General features: G+C 43.6%; 1 protein-coding gene across 3 annotated transcripts; it reads right to left on the reverse strand.

The window, feature by feature from the left end:
* Window positions 1-963: 963 nt before the first annotated feature.
* basp1 (brain abundant, membrane attached signal protein 1) lies at window positions 964-25,479 on the reverse strand. 3 transcript variants are annotated; one of them, XM_062480518.1, is made up of 2 exons: window positions 25,326-25,479; window positions 964-3,594 (listed from the first exon to the last, which is right to left on the reverse strand). In XM_062480518.1, exon 2 carries the CDS (start codon window positions 3,577-3,579, stop codon window positions 2,878-2,880), a length of 702 nt encoding a protein of 233 aa, XP_062336502.1. In that variant the 5' UTR covers window positions 3,580-3,594; window positions 25,326-25,479; the 3' UTR covers window positions 964-2,877. The 3 variants fall into 3 exon arrangements, with proteins under 3 accessions (XP_062336502.1, XP_062336504.1, XP_062336503.1); XM_062480520.1 differs by lacking the exon at window positions 25,326-25,479 and adding an exon at window positions 20,431-20,496; XM_062480519.1 differs by lacking the exon at window positions 25,326-25,479 and adding an exon at window positions 3,705-3,811.
* Window positions 25,480-26,784: the final 1,305 nt, after the last annotated feature.

Below are 26,784 nucleotides of genomic sequence, written 5' to 3' on the forward strand. Positions count from 1 at the left end.
TAGTCATTAAGCAGACGCTCTTATCCAGAGCGACTTACAGTAAGTACAGGGACATTCCCCCCGAGGCATGTAGGGTGAAGTGCCTTGCCCAAGGGCACAACGTAATTTTACACGGCAAGAAATCGAACCGGCAACCTTCTGAGTAATAGCCCGATTCCCTAACCGCTCAGCCATCTGACTCCAGATTCACCCCAGACTTCACACTTAGCTTGCTAAGAGTAAGTCGGTTTGAGGCTCAGTTGGGACAAAGCACTGTAGAGTTGATGTGAGTAGTATCGAAGATGAGCCAGGCTCTTATGTAAGTTGAATAAAACGCCCCCAAAAAACTTTCCCCAGCCAAGGCCCTGTCCCTTTCCCCCGTGTAAATACGACACTTAACCCTTGTGTTATCTTCAGCATTTTCTTTTAACCGTTGGGCTAAAAGAAAATGCTTCACTGTGTTTTTGTATGCGGTAAAGTTGTCGCAATACGACGGTGGGTCACAATGACTGATAGGTCAAAATGACCCGAAGAGAACACAAGGGTTAAGACTCAAGAGTGCATTGTGCGAAATGTGAGTCTCTTACCAACGTGAATAAAGTTCAGCCCCATCAAGTTTGGTTTCAGCCCCACGATGATTTGTGAAAATGTGAGAGAGAGCATGCAGAACCCGTTTGAGAGGGTCGCATCGACGTAGGAAAGGGTTCCTCAAACTTATTTTTCTGACTACATTAGTGACGGCACAGTTTCTGGGGAAATTGTGGAAGTGTGCTTCGCCCCAGCTGAGGATGTTTACTGAACTACATCGCCTCCAGAACTATTATTTAAGTTTATATAAAATGTTCATAATGTTCAAATATTTGGAGAAAGACGATAGTTTACTTTTATTTGCTGATAGCAAGCACACTAATAAAAACAGCTAAACCTAATTGTCAACTTGACCTCAAGCGAAAAAGAGTGAAATAAATAGACCTGCCAGAAGCCTGATGTTTCAATCAATTTCTTACATTTTATTACTGTTGCACCATTTATACAAGTACATATAATTTGAATGCATCAATTTCCTTTTGTTTTGTTTTTTTTTCGTTTGAATGACGGGTGGTATGGAAATAGCGGTAAGACACGGGAATGACATATCAACCGTAACTGGCATATGAATGCAGACTTAAATGAAAAAAATATTTTCCACTTGACCGAAGGACAAGACTACAGGTTCACCCAATCACAGACATGCAATTACTTTGTCAAGAGAGGAAGTAACCAGCCCAGATGACAAACAACATTCCCGCACCGTATCTGCTACATTTCTACAATGTTGGGAGGGAAAAAAACATTGTATGTCAACTGGGGGTTAACTAAAAGGTTCCCGATGAACGAAGGGTGGAATAAATATATACATACAGTATATACCTACATATATGTTACATATATGTAATATATATGAGCGGAAAGGACGAGGAGAAGGCGTGGAGGATGAAAAATGGTGAGATGAGGCTCCCTTCCCATGTGCAAGTTTCAGTAGGACTACAACCCTCTGGTCACCACGGTAACGTGGACCATGGCAGCTTTAGTAGACCGTTGGTGCCCCCATGCAGTACCATTAATTTAGCAACCCCCCACTTTCCCTCCCTTCCCCTCCCCCCAGACAACACTATTACTGTTGCAAACTGTCCAGAATCCCTTATTTAGTGGGAATGTATTGCACCTGTGTGCCCTTTGTGCTATAGACCAAGAGCCATTGAGCCACACTGATTAAAAACACAATAGATATGTCTCGCTAAATTGAAATCAGATACTGTCAGATGGGTGAGGAAGATGGACAGACCATTCTGCCGTGAGAGCGGAACAGAGAATTTCTCAAATGTTTTATGAAGTCAGCATTCTTCTGACAAAGTTCTGGAATCGGAATGTCAAGAGAACCTTTTACCAAACTTTACGGATTTTCTAGGGAGTTTCACCGTTACGATCATCTCCTGTCCATCTGAGGTAGAAAATCTAGGAGGTTCATGTGCCTACGAATGTATCAAGAACTATGATAGCTCTGCCCTTCTACAGGAAACTCTCAGAATGTCTGAAGATTCAAAAAACATCTCAGAACAGCAGTTCCTCTGAACTCCGACGGCCGGAAAAAAGAGGATGAACCAGGAGGGGGGAGGAGCGAGAGGAGGGGGGAGTAACAGAGCAAGCACTTTCACCTTGAACAACCCAAGTATACAAAAATAAGCAGCAAACTATGGAGGGTAAAAACACAACTAACTTCCACCGAGAAACAAAAAAAACATGGTGCCCGGCCAAATCAAGAACATGGCACTCTGGAGAGCAGGTGTTGGAATGAAGGGGGAGGGAGAAGCTGAAAATTGGACAGACTTTTACGTCCTTGTATGTCCAGCTGGTAAAGAGATTCTACCCCCCTTTCATTTTTGTATTTTTTTTTACCCCAGTTTCATTTTTCAGACATCCGTAGCACAGATCACCCAGGGAAATGTAACGGTGTTTGGCCCCAGAGTCGTAGAGACAGAGGGCTGCCTGTGGGTGAGATGTAGTCAGGCTGAATCCCATAAATGCGTGAGGGATAATGGATGTGGGATGGGGGGGGGGGGGGGGTATGGTTGACACAGACTTGTATCAAAGTTCAAATACTACAGCAGAAAAAAATAGAATAACTGTAACAATAATAATAGTAATAATATAATCATCTCTCAGCAGCAACGGAATCCTTCTCAATGTTGTTGTCGCAATCCATCTCTAAAACATATCACCACGATCATCATCATTACAATTATTATCATTATCTTAATATGGGTGGGCTATTTCATTTCAAATTTGTTATCTCTTTTTACTTTATTGTTGTTGTTGTTAGGTACATTATTATTTTAGAATCATAAAAGAAGCTGTCCATTAATCTTGAACTGCTACGGTTTGATCCTTGCTTGGAACTGGCGCCTCTGTGGCGTTTGCTTCCTTGACTGGTGCGGCTGGCTCTGCGGCTGGTGTTGAACTAGGGGCTGGGGCTGGGGCCTCCTTCACTGGGGCAGCAGCGGCCTCCTTGGCTGGGGCGGGGGCTGCCTCTGTTGGCTTGGGCTCGGGGGAGGCTGCGGCTGGGGCCGCCTCGGTTTTGGCTGCTGGAGCCACGGGGGCCTCAGTCTTTTTGGCGTCGGCCTCGCCTTTGCTCTCAGCCTGGGCCGCGGGTGGAGCGGGCGCCTGGGCCTTCACCTCTGGTTCTTTAGCAGCGGGAGCGGGGGCAGCCTCTTTAGCGGGGGTCGGGGCGGCTGGTTTCTCCTCGGCCTTCGGCTCGGCGGTCTTGGGCGCCTCCGCTTTGGCCTCGGCGTTGGCCGTGGGCTTCTCCGGTTCCTTGGCGGCGGGGGCGGCGTTCTTGTCCTCCTCCTTGGTCGCCGTGGCGTCCGTCGCCGCGGGCGCCTCCTTGGCGGTGGTGTCGTTCGCTACCTCGGCGTTCTCCGTGGCGACAGGAGCTTCGTCCTTGGCGTCTTTGGGGGCTTCGCTCTCCTCTGCCGAGGCGCCTTCCGCCTTGGCATCCTTGTCTTTGGCCTTCTCGTCGTTTACATTGTATCCCTTCTTCTTTTTGCTGAGCTTGCCTCCCATTTTAGCCTTTGGCCTCTGAAAGAGAAAACAGATGACAAAGATTTAGTATTCAACGAGGTGCTTTTCGATTTTGTCAAATACGCATCGAGCGAAGCGTCACGTACGGATCCGACTCGATCTTTTACTTTTTCAGACCGCGTGCTGCGAACTTATCAGAATCTCCGCTCTCTTGTGTCTGCTCTCCCCTCGTTAAGTATGCTAAAAGGTCTCGCGCTTTCCGGTGCTATTAGCAAGTGTGATGCCTGTTCCTGCAGAAACACTCTTATCAAATAACCCCTATAAGAAGAATTTTTACGGAGAGCAAAATGATTTCAGCACTCTACTCACGTCTCTTACACACATTACGAACGCAAACAGGAAGATCAACTGTGATGGCCAGCCTACCATTGGTTCTTGTTGTAAAAGCTGTCATTTAGTCCAAGATTTACATTTAAGACTGTACGTCTTTTACAATATAAGTGAATGGGTTCTATCGGATTTCAGCTCACAAACTAATATATCTATACTTTAAGGCTACGGTGTGTTTCAAGGCAATTCTTATTATTGGTTCAACGGCTATGAGAACTTACAACGCGTTACGTCATGCTCGTGACATTGTTGGAAGGGCGTTAGAAAAGAAGTGCAGGCAGACAGATCTACCACGTTGTGATTAAGACTCAGCGATGGGGAGTCATAGCGGCTGATCTGGCCTGGAGGACCACGCACCTGTGGACTCTTGGCACACACCGTCAGTTGTGACTCGATTGAACCTGAATACACGGATCTGGCCATCTGTCACCTCGTTCTGGGGTGTATGTTTCAGTACCTACTAGGAGACGGCTTTTCAAGAGTCGATGTTTGAGCTCAAACAATCTAATGTGTGGTAGGTTTTTTATGATGGAGATTTTTTCCAAAATGTACAAAAATGCGTGTATGTGTTGGTTAAGAGGACATACATTTTCATTTAGTTGCAAAACACGGAATAAACGGTTCAGTGTCAACTGCAGACACTATTCTGTTGCCAAAATATTCCTCCGTCACGCAAGTTTCCCTCACCCCTGCGTGATTCGCCACAACCGCCGTTCCTATCACGGCTTAATACGGGCGACAATAGCGACTCTTTTCTACGCTGCGCCCTTTCACTTGCAGCCGGAATGACCACAATGTCCCACAATCATCCCAGAGCACAATGAGACCTGTTCACAAACACAGCCTCTCTCCCTCTGCTGTGGGCATGTGGTTTAGTGTTTGCAAGGCTGGAACAGAAACAAGCAGGACCTACAGGAAGTGCATCAGCGCAGACACAATAGACTCCTGTTAACCTTCGGGCAGTGTACCACACACGCAAAACAGGGGAGATCGGACTGCGGACTGGTGGTCACTCGCTGGTACTGTACGTCACTTTACATTTGCGACGGTAATGAAATGATGTGTAGTAACTGTGAAGCATAGCTGTGCATGGTTAGCGCTGTGGTCGGCTGCTATTACATATGGAAGCTATGGCATGTAACATGATCTCCACCCGGAAGTGTACACTTCTGTCATTTTCAGCCCAGAAGTGCACACTTCTGTCATTTTCAGCCCGGAAGTGCACACTTCTGTCATTTTCAGCCAAAAGCAGCTGCAGTGTGTCCCACACATTCATGGGAGGGTCTTAGAGCACTGTGGTAGAGCATTTGACAGCAGGTTCACAGGTTCAAATCCCTCCATTGTATAACCCTTTGGATAAAAACCTCTGATAAATTAAGTTATTATATATTATTTGTTATTTTTCTGTCCATCATGTTTTGTATGCTTCCGTTCACCTGTCCCTCAAATAATGAATGATCCAGAATACTTTTCAGGACTGACTAACTATTCATATTCATACATCCACATACACACACACACACACACACACACACACACAGAGAGAGACACACACAAGGAGCAAGGGTGAAACCAAGGCTTCGAAGTGCTCAAGTTTTCCAGTTGGGGCCAATGAGTGGTTCACCCACGGATCACAAGGGCTTGAGTGCATAGCACACGGACTGGATATCTCTTAAAAACGGTCGCCAAAATGACGGGGTCAACTAAAACATTCCAATTAATGTCATCCTCAATTGACTCAACTAAAAGACCCAGGCGGAGAAAGTGTGGTGATTTGAAGAGTGGAGAGCACAACCTTTTGATAGTTCTGACAGCACAAATTAGCTGAGATGGGGGTCGAATGACTCCATAACTTTATTACTGCCATATGTGCTGTGTCAGCGAGTTTGGTCCAAAATCGACTTCAAACCGTTTCTCTCTGTGTTTTAAAAACAGGGTAATTCTTCACACTGTCAAGGTGTCACCTGGTTGTGACTGACGTTTACTGGAGAAAAAAATATATACATTTAGTTAAAATCACAGAACCCAGCCCCAGTGCCAACCACTATTCCACATTGACTAGCCCCAGACCCCCTGGCCTCCAGCCCTCACCCCAGACCCCCTGGCCTCCAGTCCTCACCCCAGACCTCAAGGTCCTCAGCCCTAGCCCCCTGGCCCCCAGCCTTCGCCCCAGGCCCCACCCTACTGGACCAAGGCCCCAGGCCCAACATAACAGCCCAGGATAACTGAGACCCTGGGGCTCCTGCTGTAAGGTCCATCTGTCCAGAACCAGAGAAGAAGAGTTGACACAGAGAGAGGACATGAGAAGAAAGTCCAACGGCCACATAACCACGACATCAAATTAAACGAGAAAAGTGATGTTCAGCTTACAGTATATTGAGGACTGGGAGGTTAATACTGATCTTGTTTTGATAACACAGCATTGCTTTTATAGCTCATCCATAATTTAGAATCCTAACGTTGGTATAACATGAATATGAGGAGAGAGGGAGCCAGAAAGGAAGACTGAAGTAAAATATACCTCAGAGACTCCTAAGGAAGGAAGAACGTAGGCTAGAAACAGAGAAAGATCAAATGATACAGCTGGGACAGGAGGAGGAGGCGGAGAGGAACGAAAGGGGAGTAGACGGAAGGCGGAGAGATTGATGGATGGTAGGAAAGAGATGGGGAGAGAGAAAGAGGGAGTGAGAGATGGAGAGAGAGAGGAAGAGAGGGGGTGGGGGAGTACGAGGGAGTGATAGAGAGAGAGGAAGAGAGGGGGAGTAGGAGGGAGTGATAGAGAGGAAGAGAGAAAAGGAGAGATTAAAAGAGGGAGGGGGAGAGAGAGGGAGGGAGGGAGACAGAAAAGGAGAGATTAAAAGAGGAAGGGGAGAGAGAGGGAGGGAGACATATAGAAAGGGGGAAAGAGGGAGACAGAGAGACAGAAAGAGAGAGAGAGAGAGGGAGACAGAGACAGATTCCTGAGAAATGTATGAAGGTAGTCATAAGACCAGAGCAAGTGTCCCAGAGGAAATTCAGCTGAGAGTTTGTTGTTGACGTGCGATTAAGTTTATTTTGATCAAAAAACGTTTCACATGCGTAGGACTTCTCATAGCTAGATGCTGCTAGATAATCAATTGTACAGTTGCAAACTCAGCTAACTGTGATACAACACCAGCCCAGAGTTGGAGGGGGCGGGGGGGGGGGTGGGCAGTCAAGACTCCCGGTAAATGCTGAGCACAGAACCAGAGAAGAACTGCAGGTGATGATTATCCGTGTGTGTGAGAGAGTTTGAGTGTGTGAGTTTGTGTGCGTGTGTGTGTCTGTCCACCTTTGGGAGAAAGATCATATTATCAAACTGCTTTATGTTTATTAGCTTGAGATAGTTTTACAATACAAAGGACACATAATAATAGAAGGAATGAAATTGAACCCAGTGTAAATCGTAAGCTTTGGGGTAAGCGTGACCAGCACTACAATATCTGCGCCCATAGGAAAGAGTCCTGACATGGACAATTACCATCAAAGCTATAATCTTCGAACTATCAAATTATGTTATTTACATGATTCACAATCTTGTCACAATAGACCATTAGTGATCTATTATAAATTCCATTACTATTATTAACTATTACTATTATTAACTAGTACTATTAAAAACTATTCCTACAGACTGACTCTGGGATTGGCACCTGAGCACTACACCGCAACAGAAAACAATTTATAAATAAGTTCTACTTTCAGGTGAACTCATCACTGTTTTCATACTCAAAATCACGAAACGTAAACGACCAACTTCATTACGTAAGCGCCCTCCCTCTGCCCCCATCCCTCCAGCTGGGTGCTTTAAGAGCCTGTGTGTCGCTAACTAAATCAGGGGATGTGCACAGAGCCGAATGAAGGCTAGAAAACTGGAGCAGAAAATTTGGCCCAATCACAAAAAACCTTGACACAGGCTCTCAATGGAGGGGTACGGGAGCAAAGGATGCTGGGAAGTCAGAACCGTAGGTGGGCATGACTGGGTTGAGATGCTGGTTTTGTGTTTTAGGTTTTGAGTGATTGAGGGGGATTTTGGCTGTGTTGTTGCTGTCACGTGAGCATATTTTTCTCTCTTTTTAGTGTTTTTTATTGTCATTATGTGGAAGGAGGACATCGCGCTATAAGAATTTCAGGACTAACTTTGTTGAACATGACAATAAATATCTTGAATTTTGAATCTGAATCATAACAAGGTATGGGTTAAAGGGGTTGAGTATAAGCAGAGAAACTGCCCTGAATCTTGAATATTCAGTCATTTTCAACAAAGTTCATAAAAACATAGTGTCTGGGCTGTTTAAGGACTAATTGTAGTGATAGATTATATAATAAGATAGCAGAATATACAGTATGTTAGATATTTTTGTAATAATTAGGAACTAGATGTGTTTTTTCTACATGTTGATGTACGGGGGTTCGTTCTATTCAGCTGATGTGGACGTGGACCTGCTTCAGAAAACGGATCCTCCATTTTGGAGGAATTTGCAATGATTCACTGTTTGTACAGTTGGGTTGGGAAGTCACACATACTGAAAGCAACATCCTCCTCCCACAGACAGTGCCATTTCCACAGTACAAAACGGATTCTCATTGGCAGTCAGTGGGAAGTGCTTCAATTGCAAAAGCATGTGCAAATATCAGCTGTTTAAATGCTGATTCCACTCTAATCCTTTTGTCCAATGAAATGGGGCCATTTGAATTCGAGTGTTCTTGGAACCCAACTCATTAGTTCTGTTGCTGCAACCTTAGAAAACAGAGTAATTAGCTTGTGTGCTTTTAGACCATTGCAAACTTGTTTAGCCTAAAGGCTGGATTGAGACACACAGGCGCAGAAAACACACACACCACCACACATTTCATTGCTGTTTAGTGGATCAATTGACAAATTGACAGAGCTGGGTTAAACTCCTTAGCTGGAAATGGCAGTTGATCAAAATGGCAGTTGAGAAAGAATTGCCAGAGTGTAGGAGGCAAAGGACGCACTCAGCAAAGGCAGGAGTGACGAAGCACAATTTGAATATTACCTCAAAGCTCATGGAGCTTGTAGAATGCATAATCACCCTAAATCCTGTGTCGATTTAAGGAAATGAGGGGAAAGCAGTTCTAACACTGAGGGGAAGTGACAAGGGGAAAAATAATTCATTTAAATCAGACAAGACTATCCTCAAGAAGCAATGCCCAAACAAGACAGGCATTCGGTCACAGGTCATCTACTGTGGGCTAGTTCTGAATGTCTGATAGTTGTGAATCTGTTTCTTGGTTTACTTCAGTAATTTTGCCACATTCATGAAAGAAAAATTACATTTTGTTATCAAGATCCTATCTAGCAGTAGTGAGTTTCCTAATAAAGCATTGCTTAAGTTCTCCACACAAGAATAATTTCAACCCCACACATCACTTAGACTTTACACAGACTTTTTGCTTTGGAGAAACTTCTTTGACGTTCAGTCTTGGGTAATTGTGAATCTGAGCGAGGAAACTTGGCCTTGTTTTCCTCTTTGTGTTGAGGAAAATATTTGGGTGCTGAGTGACATTTCCTGACACAACCAGGTCAAGGCTTTCAGGCCACATTAACTAATGAACAGGTGTAATCAAAGCCCAGTAGCAAAATGTCAGCAATACAAAAACAGTCAACCACAGTTAAATTCACTAGTGTATGTGTTAGCTTTGTACTTACATAAAATGTAGGTAATGTGAATTTTCCAGTCTTCCATTAGTCAAACGGGTAAGAAAAGGAAAACTACAGTAGATCTAGATATACGAGTGGATTTAGGCCGTAGGTGACATTAACCACTGATAAAAATTGTGTTATCTGCCATTCACTACCAACAACCAAACACAGAAAGCTTCCACAGGCTTCTAAAAGAGTCATAAACTTGTTGTGTTCAGTATCACAACTCCTCCTGACATCATCCTTGGATTGATCCCTCCCAAGATGTCTTGATTTCTCAGCAGCACCTGCTCTGTCCCCCAGTCCGGTGACAGATAGAGGACCGTGAAGGCAGAGAACATCTCCAGTATACGTGTTAACAATGTCCCTGTGACACACTGCTATACCTCTATCCTTGGATCTGGCATCTGGGCTGAGCTCTGAGCTTCTGGGACGATTTACACTCTGCCTTTTCGTTTTTCATAATTCTTTCAGTATTTTTTCATTGTGTGTTTGTTGCCTCGACGGTTAGACTGTGCTGGGAGAGAAGGGATGCTGCTGTAGGCTGCCTCCAGCTTCGATAACTCAATAAAGGTGTTTTGTAGCAGTGTTTTGTTTTAGAGACAGGAGCACCGAGACTATATTCTCATAAACGCATAACAAACCATTTGCGTAAATGAGGTTTTAAATTAATGGGAAACGCATGCACTCAACAACACTGGTAGCGTTGAGTTCATGATTCACAGGATGGCTACATTGACTAACTGACAAAAAGCACAGCTCGGGAACTGGTTAGCCTTAACAGATTCTCAGTGAAAGTCTCTCTTGAATATAAAATGCCAAATATGAATGCCAAGAGCGTAATTTTGTCTGCTGTGGACTTGTTATTGCTCAGTGCTGCAGGGCCATTTGGGTCTGTTGCCAACACCTTGTAACAACGGCAGCAAGTGTAGCTGCACTAACAAGACAAAATGTCCGCCTCCTGAGACTCATCACCTGTTTAAACGGAGGCCTTTAGATGGCACATCATCTATGCGATGGTAGTCTTCCAAGTTCCATGAGACATCAAGATGCATCGCCCGACTGCATCCCCGATAAGGGCTTGGTGCTGGGGCATGATCGGACTTGCCTGATGGGACCCCAGGGTCTATATGGAGTCAATTAGCTGTACGTCACTGTTAGCCTGGTTCTCAATGTTGTGCTTTCCTGTCTGTTTTTATGTTTGTCATTCTCTACACTACGCGACTCACTTGTCTTTGGCTTTTGGTGCAGTTAAATGGAAAGGTCTGTTTACATTCATCACATCAGTTCACTCAACGTTAAAGCACTCTTATGCCGGGGTAAAAAAAGTACCGGTTTGACAAATTACGGTACTTTCAGTATGACATAACGATAAATTAATAACTATAATAACTAGATCTGATGTCCATGCTGCTGGCTTGCCCTCTGTGTGTGTTAACTTGATAGGCCGTTTGATCCATCTCGCTGAGTTGGCACTGAGCATAAGTGGGTTGAATGATCCATCCCAAGCTGTCAGCATGGATCAATGAGGCCTCCTCCATCGTGAGAGGGCTGTAAGGGCGGCCGGACCGCTGCGGCCTGAGACCTACCGGTTCTGCGGTTCAGACGATGTTTACTTCTCTTCCAGACGCGTACCTCACGCTGGGAGCAGACCATGCTGTATCGACGTGTTTGGAAATGTCACTTACTGCAAGGGGCGGTCTTGTGTTCCGCGTGAGGGAATCGTTGTGTTTGTCAAGTGTGAAAACTGCCCAGAGCATGGTGGATTAAAACCAATCTGGTCAATAGGATGGTCATAATATGTTTGGTTTGATTGGATGTTTTATTGGATTTGGCTGAATGTTTGTTTAATGGATTCTTCTGTTTTTACATTTACATTTAGACATTTAGCAGACGCTCTTATCCAGAGCGACTTACAGTAAGTACAGGGACATTCCCCCGAGGCAAGTAGGGTGAAGTGCCTTGCCCAAGGACACAACGTCAGTTGGCATGACCGGGAATCGAACTGGCAACCTTCGGATTACCAGCCCGATTCCCTCACCACTCAGCCACCTGACTCCCAGTTTTTGAACTGGACAGTCAAACTGGTATGCTACGGGGGAGGGGGAAGTGACACCGCTCTCTCTCACTCTCTCCAAACCTTCAGGGCGAGAGAACCTACACCCAGAGAGGCCAGTCATTGTAGTCCTTGAATGTATCAATGGATGAGTAAATGATTGACCATTGTAGAGATCTGATGGAACTAAAAAGTATTTCACGTCCCCAATTTCACAATACATCTACAAATTCCTTCCCCCCAGATCACACATTGAGCAATGGACCTCAAGTTAACCTTTGGGAAAATATAAAATTGACATGTATTTGAACTTTACACAGTCGATTATCTGTGTGTGAAGTCGGACATGTCAGACATTCACAAAGACCTGGCTACTGGTTAACGAATAGATCTACAGACAAACAGCATTGTGTGCGAGGTACCACCATGGCAACAGCACTGACCAACTGTCAAGAGATCACGCGTGTACACAAAAAAGAGCCTACATGGTCTTTAAGGGGCCAATATATAACATGACAATAATATGGAGCGGAAGTCCCATCCATGTGAGTCAACATAGTCTGTATGTCAAGAGTTAAGTTAGGGTTTGAGATCAGGGCGGATAAGCAAACATTATAAATTAAGTGGATACGAGCTAGGAATGGTATTGATTCAGTGAAGTGCTGAAACTCATTTCAAAGCGCAGTTTGAAAGTTGAAATTCAGGCCAGGTTTTTTTTAATTTATTGATGCTGTGCAGCTGAACTGGGCAAATATTAAATGGATTATTTTTATTGTTACGCAAACGCATCAACGGAGCTTGCTTTTGAATTCGATGAAAATATAGAAGATGATGGATGTTTAATGTTGATACTGTAGCCTTTCATGAATTAAAAATGCTTTGAAAATGTCCGGTCATCAGCTTTCATTAATCGTCAGATGCTAAATATGAGATTTAATAAATCATGTGTAATACACCAACTACATAGGGAGCACACTGATACTCTGGGTATGTGTGTCTGTGTCTGTGTGTGTGTGTGTGTGTGTGTGTGTGTGTGTGTGTGTGTGTGTGTGTGTGTGTGTGTGTGTGTGTGTGTGTGTGTGTGTGTGTGTGTGTGAGTATGTCTAATCATTGGGTGTAACATGCATAAACATATAAACATGGACAGTGTATGGAGTGTGTTATAAAGAGGGTTGCAGCACACCAAGAATGAGCTCAACCCAACAACTGTTTAGTGGCAGCAAATCAAAACCCTCCATATTCTCATTACAACTTCCCAGTGTGTGATATCCCTACAGCTTTCACTGAGATCACTATAGAATCATAGTTGTCTTGTGAGAGGGTTAGCAATGGCAACAATAATTTTGGACATCTCTCCGTCTTTCAGTGCAAACTAATGTCTAGTTTGGACTTCCATATTGTTATCGACCTCTAATTCCTATAACAATGATTATACTGTCATTGCAATTTTATGTTTGACACTTTTTCAACAGAAAAACGATAACCGTATCTTGCCAATATCTCACCAATCTATAAATGTCTCACATCGTCTGCAACAGGAAAAGGTCACTTTGCAAAGTCCTTTCTTGTCAAAAGTTGACTTTCGTCCAACAGTGTCAACCAGTCGGTGACAGCACCGTCGTGACTGGGTGCTGTGGTGGCCCTGAGTGAGGGGAACAGGGTGCCAGCGCTCTGACAGGAAAAACAGGGAACCTTCCAGAACGTCAACAAGACGTGTCCCTCTCAATGTCAAGAGACCATCGAAACTTCCTCGTAGATAATCAGTGCCAGAGCAGGGTAGTGCTTGTCAGCCTGGTCTTAGTCTGAAAGCGTCACGTATTGCTGCTTGTGAAGAACTCTTGGTGTCACTGTTGGACACAGAAGGTGGCCCGTGGCGTCAGTACTAGCCCTAACCCTTACCCTTACCCTGACCCTTGACCTAAACCCTAACCCTATAAAACCGGACCCTAACCTTGTACCTAATCATAAATAGGTATGGGATTCTACCTATCATAATCCTAATCATAAACCTAAACTTCCACGTCAATGTAGTACACAAACATATGAGTATGGACAAGTGTGTGTTGTGTCACAGCTACCAGACAAGGGAGGCTGATATTGGAACAGCAGAATGTCAGTTTGCTTCCTGGTGCCCTAGCTTCACTCTGGATGAGTTGCCTTTAACAAAACACAGTCTGTAGAGTTGATTACACCAGAAAATAGATCAAGTCGTGATCACAGACTTAAAGGAGGTTACATAATTTGTTGTCCGGGCAACACATTTTCAGCCCTCATGATAACTCTCTACTCCCTCTTTTACAGAGATTAACACAGTAGCAAATCACTCAAACCCTCACACCCAGACACACTGACAAACTCACACACACCCAGACACACTGACAAACTCACACACACACACACACACCGACAAACAAACACACACACACACACCCACACACTGACAAACACACACCCACACACACTGACAAACACACACACACTGACAAACACACTCACACTGACAAACACACACCCACACTCGTATGCACGATATTAAGGGGTGATTTGGACAATCTGTCTGAGAAATGTGTGACCTTTGACACTGAGTCGGGCTTTCTGCTAACATATACAGCAATCACTCAGCTTCAAGGTTGCCTTAAAGAACACAAGAAGGGGGCCCTGGTAAGCAAAGTGTAAACACAGCCAAACATTCACATTTAAAGAGATAGGGCCGCTGCAAAGGCTGTTCTCATCTGAGTGGACAGAGGGTGAGAGAGTTTATGCCATACTAGTGCTAGCTCGAGTGAAAAGGAAAAAGTTCAAACGAACATAAAACTGCAGTAAAAGGTGTTGTGAGTAGCACAGCATTCACGGTCACAGACAGCCAGAAACAACATATCCTCAAGGCAATAAAGGGCTGAACCGGTCACTCGTGAAGATGGTCTAAATTAAAACGCTAGCACATTAGCACTTTCTTGCAACGCTGTGTCAGTTTGCCAGTGGCTGGAAAGTTCTGCATCTTACCACAGCAGAAGACTAAATACTTCGATGTGCTGTGAGGACTGTGAGTTTGGTCGTTTTACACTTGAGACAAGCATCTTTACAAAGAGGCCACTAGCTAAGATAATGATGTAACTAATCAGCATGGATCACTCTAACGAAAAGACTTCTTGCGAAAAGCATCAAAAAGTTGTAGGAATTGCACAATGGTCACATTTGCAGTGATGTAGTGCAGGGTATCAAATGATATGGTGCCTCAGGTCTAGCGACGAAAAGCTCAGCAATAAACATGGGTGAGGCTGTCCTTGAAGGCCTCATCAATCCTCAGTAGAGTCTAGCTAGACCGAAGTAGAGGTAACCATCACATGAAATACACCAGTAGGCCTACCGAACATGATGCATGTGACCACGGGGGAGCCATGAGAAGCCCTCTGAAGCATCCATACCCACAAGGCACCATGTGTATTCTGGGTATAAGCGGTTATATTTCTATTAACCCTTGTGTTATCTTCGGGTCATTCTGACCCATCAGTCATTGTGACCCACCGTTGTATTTCGACAACTTTACCGCATACAAAAACAAAGTGAAGCATTTTCTTTTAACCGTCGGGCTGTCTCAGACCCCCCACATTGTGAAGGTTAAAATAAAAAAATATTTGTTTTTGTATTGGGTATAATTGGGTAAACACAACGGTGGTTCGTTATGAACCTTTGGGTCATGTGACCCGAAGGCAGCACAAGGGTTAAGTAGGTTCGTTCTTGAGGCAGGTTCATTTGTATGAGGGGGGGAAGCGTGACCCCCTTCAAACAGGCCGCTCCCAAGAGTAGCTGGGAGGCTAATATCAGACATCCCCCCCCAATAAACCACAAAGAATTACACAGATCCCAGGGTAGAAGCCAGGAGCCTCTCGCTTCCGTCTTGTGTGAGATACCGCTCATCCGCTCATCATCAAGGTCTCGCTACACAGGCAAACTCAGAAAAAGTGGGGTGAATTATGGATAGTGCGCTACTACGCACATGTCACTCAATCCTTTCTCCCACCGATTAGACTGCAGCTATTATTATTTGTTGGTGGGTTTGTCAGCAGAAGTCTGCTGGCAGCTTTGGGAACGGCTGATAGATTTAAGGTACCTTTCCTGGGAACCCCGAGCAAACGGAAGCTAGTTGTGGAACGCGCCTGATGTTGGGATAGCATTTCAGAGACATGAGTCGTAGAGGGTCAGTGCACCTGAACCATGTTCAACAGAAGCAATCGTTTCAAAAGGTAACCGACTGAGTCATTAACAACACTCATTGTTGTATTCCATTGTAGGATATCAGATCCCACAGGGCCCTTAAAGGAGCCTTACTATTCGTTTTACAGCACCAACGCCCTGTCCTATAGATATCCAATAGATGTATTTCACCTAAATGACTATAGATTGTTGTGTTGTTAACGACAGCCACCCTATAGGAGCATTGACTCTGTTTTTGTTATCAGCATCCCACGCACACACTACCACACACACACACACACACGTCTGTGTGGTTCTCAATGGCATCTTTAACACGTCTCTTCAGTTAGAATCCAAGATAAGGACGTACACAGGCTCAGTGCAGTAAATCAACAGGGCAAGTTTTTTTAAGTATTCTTTTTGACAGTGTTTCAGTACTACCAGTAACACGCTAACAGTCGTTAAACCAACAGGCCCAAGACATGGATGAACCATGGGTGTGTCTCTGAAAGTGCCTGATGGTAAATACTTAAAAGAGCATCTGTCTTGGCACAGATGGGATCCTAAAGAACAACCCAACCTTTAGTCAAATTACGCTGGCTTATCATCTCGTAAATGTGTCGAGTTGTTGAGAATCTACACAAATTAACTGTAACTTAATACTGCATGTTTGTGTAGTTGGTTGTGTGGTGGAAGTGACTTGGCTGGCTGGTGAACTTTGTGGCGAGGATGCTACTTTATGTAAAACGTCAAGTCTATAAAATATGGCTATATTTATGGCTATATATTGGCTTTTATGATGATGTTGATTGACACAACTTCCTTTCGGAAGGTAGACAACTGTTCTTATCAGGCAATGTTATTACGTTAATCAATTCTACTATAGATTGGTTTGGTTTCCAGCCCCCTTTGGCATGCACTCAACTATTCTGCGGACCGAACAGCATCCGACAAAAACGCACAGCCAAAAGATTTCAGATGGCTTATTTGCTTTATTGCTGGGGCCGCTTTTTGTTATTTCCATACTTTATCTAGGGTCTAAGCCAACATATATTTTCATAACTTGGGATATCTTTTCTGTTCAGGGTTTTTGTGTGTGTGTGTGTACTCAATGAACTGGATACAAATCAGCAATCCAGTTTTTATCAATGTTGATTTACAGTGAGAGGGAGTATCTGTGGAGGAGACATTTATCAATGTGTCCTTCCCAAATGAATTTGTTTTCAGTTGTTCGACAACATACCACACTCGAGACAGTTTATGCCTTACTTTACAAAGGCGGAATGGAAGAAACCAGGGAGATTGAGAGTCTCGTGGGGGTTGGGACAAACAAAGCAGAAAAACATCAGAGGGAAACACAGTCTGGTTCTGGAAAATGAAGCAGAAGTAAGTGACTCTGTTTCCTCAGTGTTCTGTTTCAGTCACTTTACCTACATGAATTCCATGCTGCATTACAAAAACGTACGTGTTTTGTGATAGATACGATTTGCAAATGTACATATTTGCGAATGCACTCCAAAAATAGGGCACTGTCCGCTTTGCATTACTTTGCTTTGGCAGATAGACATAGGTAGATAGGTAGGTCAGCTCACAGACAGACAGATAGATGGATCGATAAAAAGGACAGGGAAAACACACGCAAAACTTAACTTCACTAACAAACAATCAGAATGAAGTCACTTTTATTGCACAACTTCCTCTGGGACAGCCTCGCATATACAGAACCTCAAGTCTCCACAAATCGAACAGAAGCACATTCTGCTCAGCTGCCCACCTGACCTAGCTTTACAGACTGCTGAACACTTATGGAGACTGATCATGGGCACTTGGCTTATGATTAGAGACCTGTCCATGCACAACCTAATACCTCATTCTTTTTTTGTTTTTATAGAGAACTGTGCTTTGGAGAGAAATATTAATCTAGAGTAAACGTGCTCGACAGGCTGCAAGGTGTTGGTGCCGTATTTATAGTGCAGGTTGCCATCCATCCTGGTGATGATCAGTCCAGCACTGCCTTCCAGTCTGCACTAAATCATGCAATGCACTACAGTCTACTCAATCTACTCAACAGGCCTCCAAGTGCTCTCAATAAGACAAGCTGCAGAACCAAGTCGCAATCTACCAGAGTGTCTGAGAACTGTTGATGTCATTGGCTTCGCATTTCTTTCTTTTTTTTATACATTCTTTCTTTCAGGACCTCTGAATCAGGTGGTGCCATGCGAGGGTGCATCTCTATTGCGTCAACTGTCATAATTCAAAAATCACATGAACGGTCGTTACAATGTTGGTTGAATGTTATCAACCCTTAACTTTCCTCATAGTATTCCCAAACTGTTCAGTTAATTTATGATGCTACTATCCTGTACACAAAAAATACATTGCAATTCATCTTACCGTATTGGTTCAATAACTGGTTCAACTGTAGGCCGCAACATTGAAACGCCGTTTCTTCACATTTCTCATTCATTTTTAAGAGAGACTATAAATAACTGATCTGATGCTGGGCGGACAGGTGGGACCAGCGGGACAGCAGCAAGTGTCTCATTGGCCGATTGGATCCATGAACAGCGGAAGTCATGCGGTCTGGCTATCTGATTGGCTGATGCCGGCAGTGTCCACAGCGAGCTGCACGGCTACCACCCCCCGTTCCTACAGGTCGATGGAACGCCAACGGGGAGCGGAGAAATCCCTCGATGACGCACTGGCATCAAAGAAGTCGCGGCGTGAAGGCGGGTTATTTTCAACCTCGGACAGGAAGACGTGAGGCCGCTCAATTAACCGGTAGCTAATTATAGCCACGCGTATAGAATGAAGCCACAACGCCTATCGTGATTGCATGTAGCTTTGGCCCGATATTCTCGCTAACTACACGTTGCATTGTGGGATACTGCACTCCTGGAGGAGCTACCACTTGAATGGCGCACAAGCTGGCGTCCATTTTATTCTGAAGCGCACCTTTGCAGAACGTAGGCCTACACGTAAGATAAGATGTAGGTAGGTACTAAACCCCACATAAACAAAGACTTAAGATGGATGCCATCCGATATTCGCGTATGTGGGACGGATTGCCCCTCTCCCGTTTCAAAGAGTGCTTCGCAAACGATTGTGACAGACAGTCTCATTCTCCCCTCCATCACACTCTTCTGTCAATAATCTTGCAATAATGCACGCACTCCAAGCCTATCCCTCGATGTATCCTGTCTGTTCAGGCGGTGGACTTTATCCAGAGACCCTGTCAAATCCCCTGCCGGTATAATTTTTACGAGCCCCCAGTCACATAATTATCATCTTGCTTTTATGCTTCGTTATAGCCCTGCTGAATTCTAATGAGCGGCCTCTGGCTGGTTTCTCCCACACATCTCACTACACGAAAGCTGGAAAAGACAACCCGCCATTTGCATCCATTGCTAGGCAACAGCTAACCTGTGTGACCTTAACAACCCGTTTGGAATTGAATTGACAGGCATTATGTAAATGTGTCATCCGCCTCTGAAGATCCCTTCGATGATATGCTCACCAATGGAGACGCTAGTGTCTTCTTTTCGATTTGTCGATTATGTTTTTACAACGTTTTCATAACACTTTTTGGCACCACAGCGAGAATAATGTTTTTGTAGGCATTACAGTGTACACTGTACAGTAACCCAGTGGAAATCAGAGAAGGCTGGATGTTCTTGTTTGGGCTACTTCCACTTTCCACTGATGCAGCCATTTTTCTTGGCTTTAAATGACTACTCGTATTGTGCTCTCACATCCTGTTGTACATGACAGTAATCACAGGTATCGATGTGAGCTGACTGCAGGCCACAAGTTACTGCATGCAGTTTGGGGAGATGTAGCAGTGTACATTTACATTTGATTGTTTAGAAGACACTTTTTCCAAAGCAACATAGATATAGTGCGTATAGTAAGAGCGAAGAATGCAGATAATAAATAAGTGCACTGGACTGTGTTTTGTATGTAAATATTCGATTGTTAAAAAGTCACATAATCCAAACACAAGTGAACATGATGTAATAGGAGACATAATAATGCTGCCATTTTGTACTTTGGTGGTGTTCCAGTATCTAATATTTCTCCTTGAACTCATTTCTGAATACCTCAATAATATCACACGGATCCACAACAGTAGGCCAGAAGATTAAGTAGGCTTTTACATGAATTAGTTTAATGTTTTTTTAGAAACCTCAGAATACCATGGTCCTACAGTGAACAGAGCGCCCTTCTTCCTCGACAGGAGACATTAACATAGAAAGATTAAACCCTACATGAACATTTTGACTACCAGATTGGACTTGATAGTGTCAAGATAACATCCCAGAAAATATATTGCTTAAAAACCAACCCCACCACCCCACTTAAAATCACAATTTTTATCGTTGACTTGTAGTATCTTCTCTGACAATCAATACTGATGCAGATAAACCCCCCTACCGTCCTGTGGCACTCTCTGGCATCTCTGCATCCTGTACCCCCCTCCTGTGTCCCCCTGCAGGGCCTAAAGAACCACTGTTTTTACCAGGCTGCAGACAAGGCCAAACTACAATCAATATCTCTGCAGGCTTACCTAGCAAGCACAGATGGGTCCTGAACACTGGCAAACTACGATTCACAGAATGTTCCCTCGGCATTCTAAGAATGACAAAGGAATTGTTAACATTCGAGTGTGTGGTTCAGGTAATTTAGACTGTAAAAAGACTGAGGTCAAGACAACATACAATATAGCTACCAAACAAACAAAGCTGTTGTTAAATATTGTGTAACTTCAACATTCTATGTTGAAGAATAGAATAGAACATTCTATGTTGTTTTGCTTGAAGCACTCATACAAAAATGTCACAAGGAAGAAAGCCTGACATTCCATGAACGATTAATCTTAAACGAGTATTTTCACCAGGCAGAAAATCTAATTTGTAGGTTGTTCATTGACGGCCATCGTTGCTACCCCGACTCACCCCCACACAACACGCCCGCTCATCCCTCAGTTTGAATGTCAGTTCCCCAGGCATGCAGCCTTTCTACCCAGACATAGCCAGTGTCTCTCCCCCCCCCCTCCCCACCCCCCCTCCCCACTCCCGTTCCTTTACCCCTCGGTGTGTCTGACTCGGCTGGCTGGCTGGCCAATCCTCTCAGCGCCATATCCCTCTGACCCCTGTCACTGTGGGGGGAGCAAGCGAGCGCTGCCTGGGCAGATGTGGCCGAGGGGAATTGGACGTGGCGGGTATCCACTGGCCCCAGACACAACAGCGAGGAGAGGGGGGGGGGGCGCAGCGCAGGGTGAGGGGGCATTGGGTGCAGAGAGGTAAAATGAGGTAACTCAAACTCTACAGTATCCATGTAAAACCTGATATCGCTCAAAACCTTTGTGGAAACGAATTACATCAAACTATTTAAGTAATCTAATCTCTTCAGTGAAAATTGAATCAAAAGATTGTATAAATTATTACATACTTGAAGAAATTGCTTAGATGACTTAAATAGTTTGATGTAATCAGTTTCCACAAAAGTATTGATTGGGTTTATCGAGTAGGCCTACTATAGGAAAGTACAGCTCTGGAAAACAATAAAAGACCACTGCATTTTTCTTTCCTTTAAAAAGTTGACAAGGACTCAAAATTGTCCTCAACGTTTTTTTTTTATGAATGAAAAAGGTGCAATGGTCTTTTATTTCTTTCCAGAGCTGTATACAAGAGGCATCCACTGACAGAGATAAATTGATGACACCTTTGGTTCAACAAATGTACGTTTTTTTAATTACAGGAAATACTGCCTGATGCACATACATACAAACCCACTTTCAATATAGACTCAATGACACACACACAAAACCACACAGTGCAACCTTTCAAAGACACACTCATTAGCACAGAAACACAAACACACATTCGACACACCAAGTATCACTTGCCCCATAAAGACAGAGGAGAAACATATCTTGTACTGATCTTCCCATCGTTTGCCCGTCTCCTCACAGAGAAACACACCGACTACACAGACTCACCAAAACACTCAACAGGGGCACAAGAAACACCCACATCGTGTTACCTCTGCTACGCCACCCGAGTACACATTGTCAGCTTGACGTCTCTCGAGAAGACTAGGTTTAGCTGGTGTTGTGGCGCGTTTGCGGCTCAATCCATTTTCAGGAGTGAATAGGCCTCATAGGCAGAGTTTTAAGCCAGTGTTTGTGTTGTGTTGTTAGAATGGTCCCATTGAGGTTTGATTCTAATTCAATATATTTCACCCCCACACACACACATACCGCAATCTCCCCACCCACTGGAATAGGATCCCAGAGGAATGGATTGTTGTGAGAAAAATGTCTTTTTAACTGGCACTGGCCTGAGTTTGCACAAGTCCAATGTATTTTAAATTAACGAAAGCAAGAGTAAAAATGAGTAGAAGAGTAATATTAGAATTCAATTTGGGACAAGTTTGGAGCTACGCGGAGCGTGCCTCGTTTCGCTGTCGTAGCCTCCAATAGCAACGTCAGCTTCAGTTTGAGTCAATTTCTTGGAAGACGAGAGTCTAATGCGACAGATGGTGCTGAGGGAAAAGAGTGCGAAGGCGAGGAACAGAACATGTTGCATTGCTGTTATGTCGCAAGCATGAGTGTGCTGGCTGAAACAGGAAAAAACCTTATCTCGCTTTTTTTCTTCTTCTTTTCACTGTCATAGGAAGTCACATTTACCATCAATGTAGCTTTAAAAAAAACACTTGATGAATGACAACAAAATGTTTTAAAAACGTTTTTATCTCCAACAAGACTCTGTTGTAGGAAACTTAGTCCATTTATTTGTACCAAAATAAATCCCATTTAGCAGGTTTTACCAAGGTATTTCGAATTTGTGGCTATACAGTTTGTCTCATGACTACATGTAAAAACACATCACACTATCACACCACCAAATATATCGATATATGACTAGGCTATTTAGATTTCAATGTGTCAAAGACACAACATATTTAAAATGCAAAAAGGATCTATCAGAGCACTAGTGGATTTGGCACCGTTCCATAAGGAGTGGAAGGGAGAGATTAACCAAGAAGATACTCCAATTATCATCACCCTTTCCTGTTTCAGAATGGCTAACGGCTAACACATTAGATTGTATTGAATTTTCCCTTTCATTTTTCCTTACATTGATCAAGATATTGAATTAATAACTAGAATAACTCCCACAACCAGGGGTTTATCCTTATGATAACACCAATCAATTTCAGCCATAGTTGATCCTGCCCTACTTGTTGGAAGACTTGTGTTGAACTATGATGGTCCTAGTGACTGCCACAATCTGGATTGAGCAGGCGAGATCAACTGAGCAGTTGATTAGGTGCCACAAGTCCTACTACATGTTGACCACCTTCGCATTCACAGGTCGCATGACTGACATCGTTCGCCTATAGGTCAAGTGTGTGTCTGTGTAATATATATATATATAAATACATATATTTGATTGTATATACCACACATAACACACACACACAATTGTTCGCCCATGTGTGAACATGTATATTCTTCCTATCTTTGTGCCGGATAGTAGCCTAAAAGTGTGCATCTTTTTCTGCGATGGGATGTGATTGTGAAACTATAGCATCATGGGTAGAGCTTGATTTAATTAAGACAGAAATGGCATTAGCCTATATGAAAGTGATCCAGATAATCCCATTCATTGGCACTTGAACAAAGGAGACATTGGGTTTTTTAAATCATTAGACTTCCTCCGCGGAACTTGATCTTCACTGCAGGATCTGCTAAACCCTCCAGCTAACTGTTATCATCATCATCATAGTTGAACGATGGCCTGTAAAATGATTTATGATACTAAGTAACGCGTAGTGTGCAGGTGGGGAAAAACAATGCAAACGCTTAACTACGGCTCTTGCATTAGTCCAATTTCAGAACCCCAACGGTGATCCATACCGCAAACCACACTGGATGAGTCACCCATCTAATCATACATTCATAACTTCATCACATCTGAACGCTATTATGGCACAACGATAGATGGTCTACAATGTTTTACAATAGTAGGATGTGCGTATATTTTCCAGACAGCGAGATGCCGCAGCGAATAGCTTGACTTAGCGTGGCAGTATTAGAATGTAATTATTAACCAATCATTCGTCACCATCGCCCTAAAATAAACCAAGCACAATACATATTTTCGACCCCTCGATGTTCCTAGAAGGCTATCCCTCATCATTTTAACATTTATTTCATTGCGCAAAGCGCACAGTCACACCACAGTCACACTACACGGCTCATTTTAGATTACATGTATGATAAACCGGCATACATGTAGTAACAAACGGTAAACTGTAGTCGGTGAACGCAGAATTCCTTTTCCCGCTCTACAGCAAGTAACAGTACAGCCTACGCGCCACAAGCAATTGATAGGCAAGGTGGCATATCGCGCTTCCACACCCTAAATGTACTGCGCATGCGTCCCAAGGAAACAAAGAACCCAGCAATGACAGATCAAGTTCCCTTCAAACCCATGTGTTTTGGTGATTTGAAGTGAACACTCATCTGTACGTATGAGATTATATCGTCTTTCCCTAATCAGACCTGAATGTTACGATGTGTATAATGAGCGAGCATGGAAAATGTATTTAGATTGAGCAGTCCTCCCCTTGCCAACCCACCCCCCCCCTCTCTGCCGCCCCCAGACCCATATGTTATAAGAGCATCCTTCTAAGGTGTATTTTCAGAAAATAAAAGAATGTTTAAATCAATAATTCACGGTTGCTGTGACATAATTCGGTTGTACTAAAAACCAGTGTTAAGTGTGTGTTAGTGCATGTGTGTGTGTCACAGAGTGTGTATAGCCCTATAGTGCAGCCAAATGTGTCACACCTCCGCACAGACACAAAGAGGTGGAGCGCGATTATGTGACTTCCACTAAGAAAGATGCTACAATATCTCTTATACAATGGTGATTTTCTTGTTTTATTTTGTTGTTGTTGACCAAGTCGTCTGCCTTATTTGGAGTGCCCACTCACATTATATGTTCCCTATTCAAGTGCCTGGAGTACAATCCGACCGATTGCTCGTCTTTATATAGTTAAAGCACTGACAAACATGGAAGCTAATAGCCATTTTTAAATAGGCCTACTTGTTTGGTGAGGGTATATTTTTTCTCCAGACACTGCATGAGAAAGAGACACACCCCTTTATCCTGACAATTTTGTCTTTAGAATTGCATGAGATTAAAAAACTCAAATCAGGTCACTAAATATCTAGGTTTTGTCAACATTATTTTTTTTTACAATATTGTCATGTCAATCAGTTAGGTGTTCAAATGCGCTCTTTTATCCAGAGCGCGCATCAGCTATCCAAATGGAAAGGTGAAAAACAGAAATGGCCAAGCAGATAATAAAACAGGTTAAAATCGCTTTTTTCACAATAATCTGTGAAAGAAAACTATATTAAATCGCGACGATATCAATGAATCTTACCGTTAGTGGTGAAGTTACAAAGCGCTCCTTGCAGTAAGTGGCTGGTGTGTTTTTTCAAGCGGCTTCGCCTGTGCGCGTGGTGGCTTGTGCCTATTACGGTAGTGCTCTGCTTGGCTCGCTCTGCATTTCCCCGGCGCCGCGCGCACGTACGCACAATACACACACGCGCACACACACACACACACACTATTCTCGCTCATAAGGTGGCGGTGCAGCTGGGGCGCTTCTCGAACCCAATAGAATGAGTAGTGCTTATATCTAGCGCTATGAATACCCTTCATTCACTGTGATCTCAGTTAATAGCTACATTAATAGGATACATTGGCCAGTCTCGTAATCCAGTAACTCGAAGCGAATTATTAAAATTACTCCATGGTGAACATGTAGGCTAATGTAGGCCTCGGCTCCATCTTTGTCATTAGATTACAGTTAGGCTGTATACTTTTCACTTCCTGATTCAATAATCGTTTTCAGGACCATCTACAATTTATTCATAAAGTATAGGTCTATGTGTAAAATGTATACGTTTAAGGGAAGTCCTGAAACCCAGAATCACTACAGTTACTGCTGTATCTTTGACTCCTTGCGCCCCCTGTCATCTTAGTTTGTATATATATGCGAAATAACAGTAGTTTGACACCGAATCACGTCTCGCTAATACGCTCTTATAAACACTCAAAGGTAGGCCTAATATCGAATGCGAACTCACCGGTGATTAAGTTTGATTGAAAGCATTTGAATTGAAAATTGGAATATTATATACAATTGCATGCGAGAATAGCTTTGTAACCTCATTATCTAGCAAATTCTGGTTAAATTAAAGTTAAAACCACCAACAAAAAACCCTAAACGTTTTTATGTTTTCATTAATAACCTATGAAATACCTCTTATTTTGCCGTCAATACCGATAGTGCAATTAACGGCCACTAGACTACGCTATACCCAAAGACTTCAGTCGAAACAAATGGAAAAAACAAAACGTGCTGCATAACCCACTGTTAGCCAGTTTCCAGACATCCCAAAAATACTCATATCAACGGCATCAATCCAAGAACTGCTATCCACTCAACACGCTAAGAATTGCATCATCGAATTCATGCCCTGAATAAATCGGTGGACAGTGTTCCTCTAGTCTCGTAATAAAGAACCTATTCCGAACAGGGAAACACGGAATGCTGCTGTCTCAGCTGCTTTGACAGAACTAGAACAATTTTCCAGGGTGAGGAACTGGAGCACATGCCGGAATGCCGCACATTCCGGAGTCCTTTCAACAGGAAGTAGGCTGGGATTAGAGCGAGGTCAAAAAGCGGCATGGAATACGTTAGAAATGACCTGGTGCAACCCGAGCCTGTGTTTCTTCAACATCACTGCTTTGCTGTGTAGAACAAAAGACTGTCCAGCCTTTCTCAGCAAACAACAAAACAATCTGTCTTGATTCCCCCCCCCTTCATAAGTCAC

This window comes from Osmerus eperlanus, chromosome 16 (genome assembly GCF_963692335.1).
Source record: "Osmerus eperlanus chromosome 16, fOsmEpe2.1, whole genome shotgun sequence".
In the NCBI taxonomy this organism is placed as follows: Eukaryota; Metazoa; Chordata; class Actinopteri; order Osmeriformes; family Osmeridae; genus Osmerus; species Osmerus eperlanus.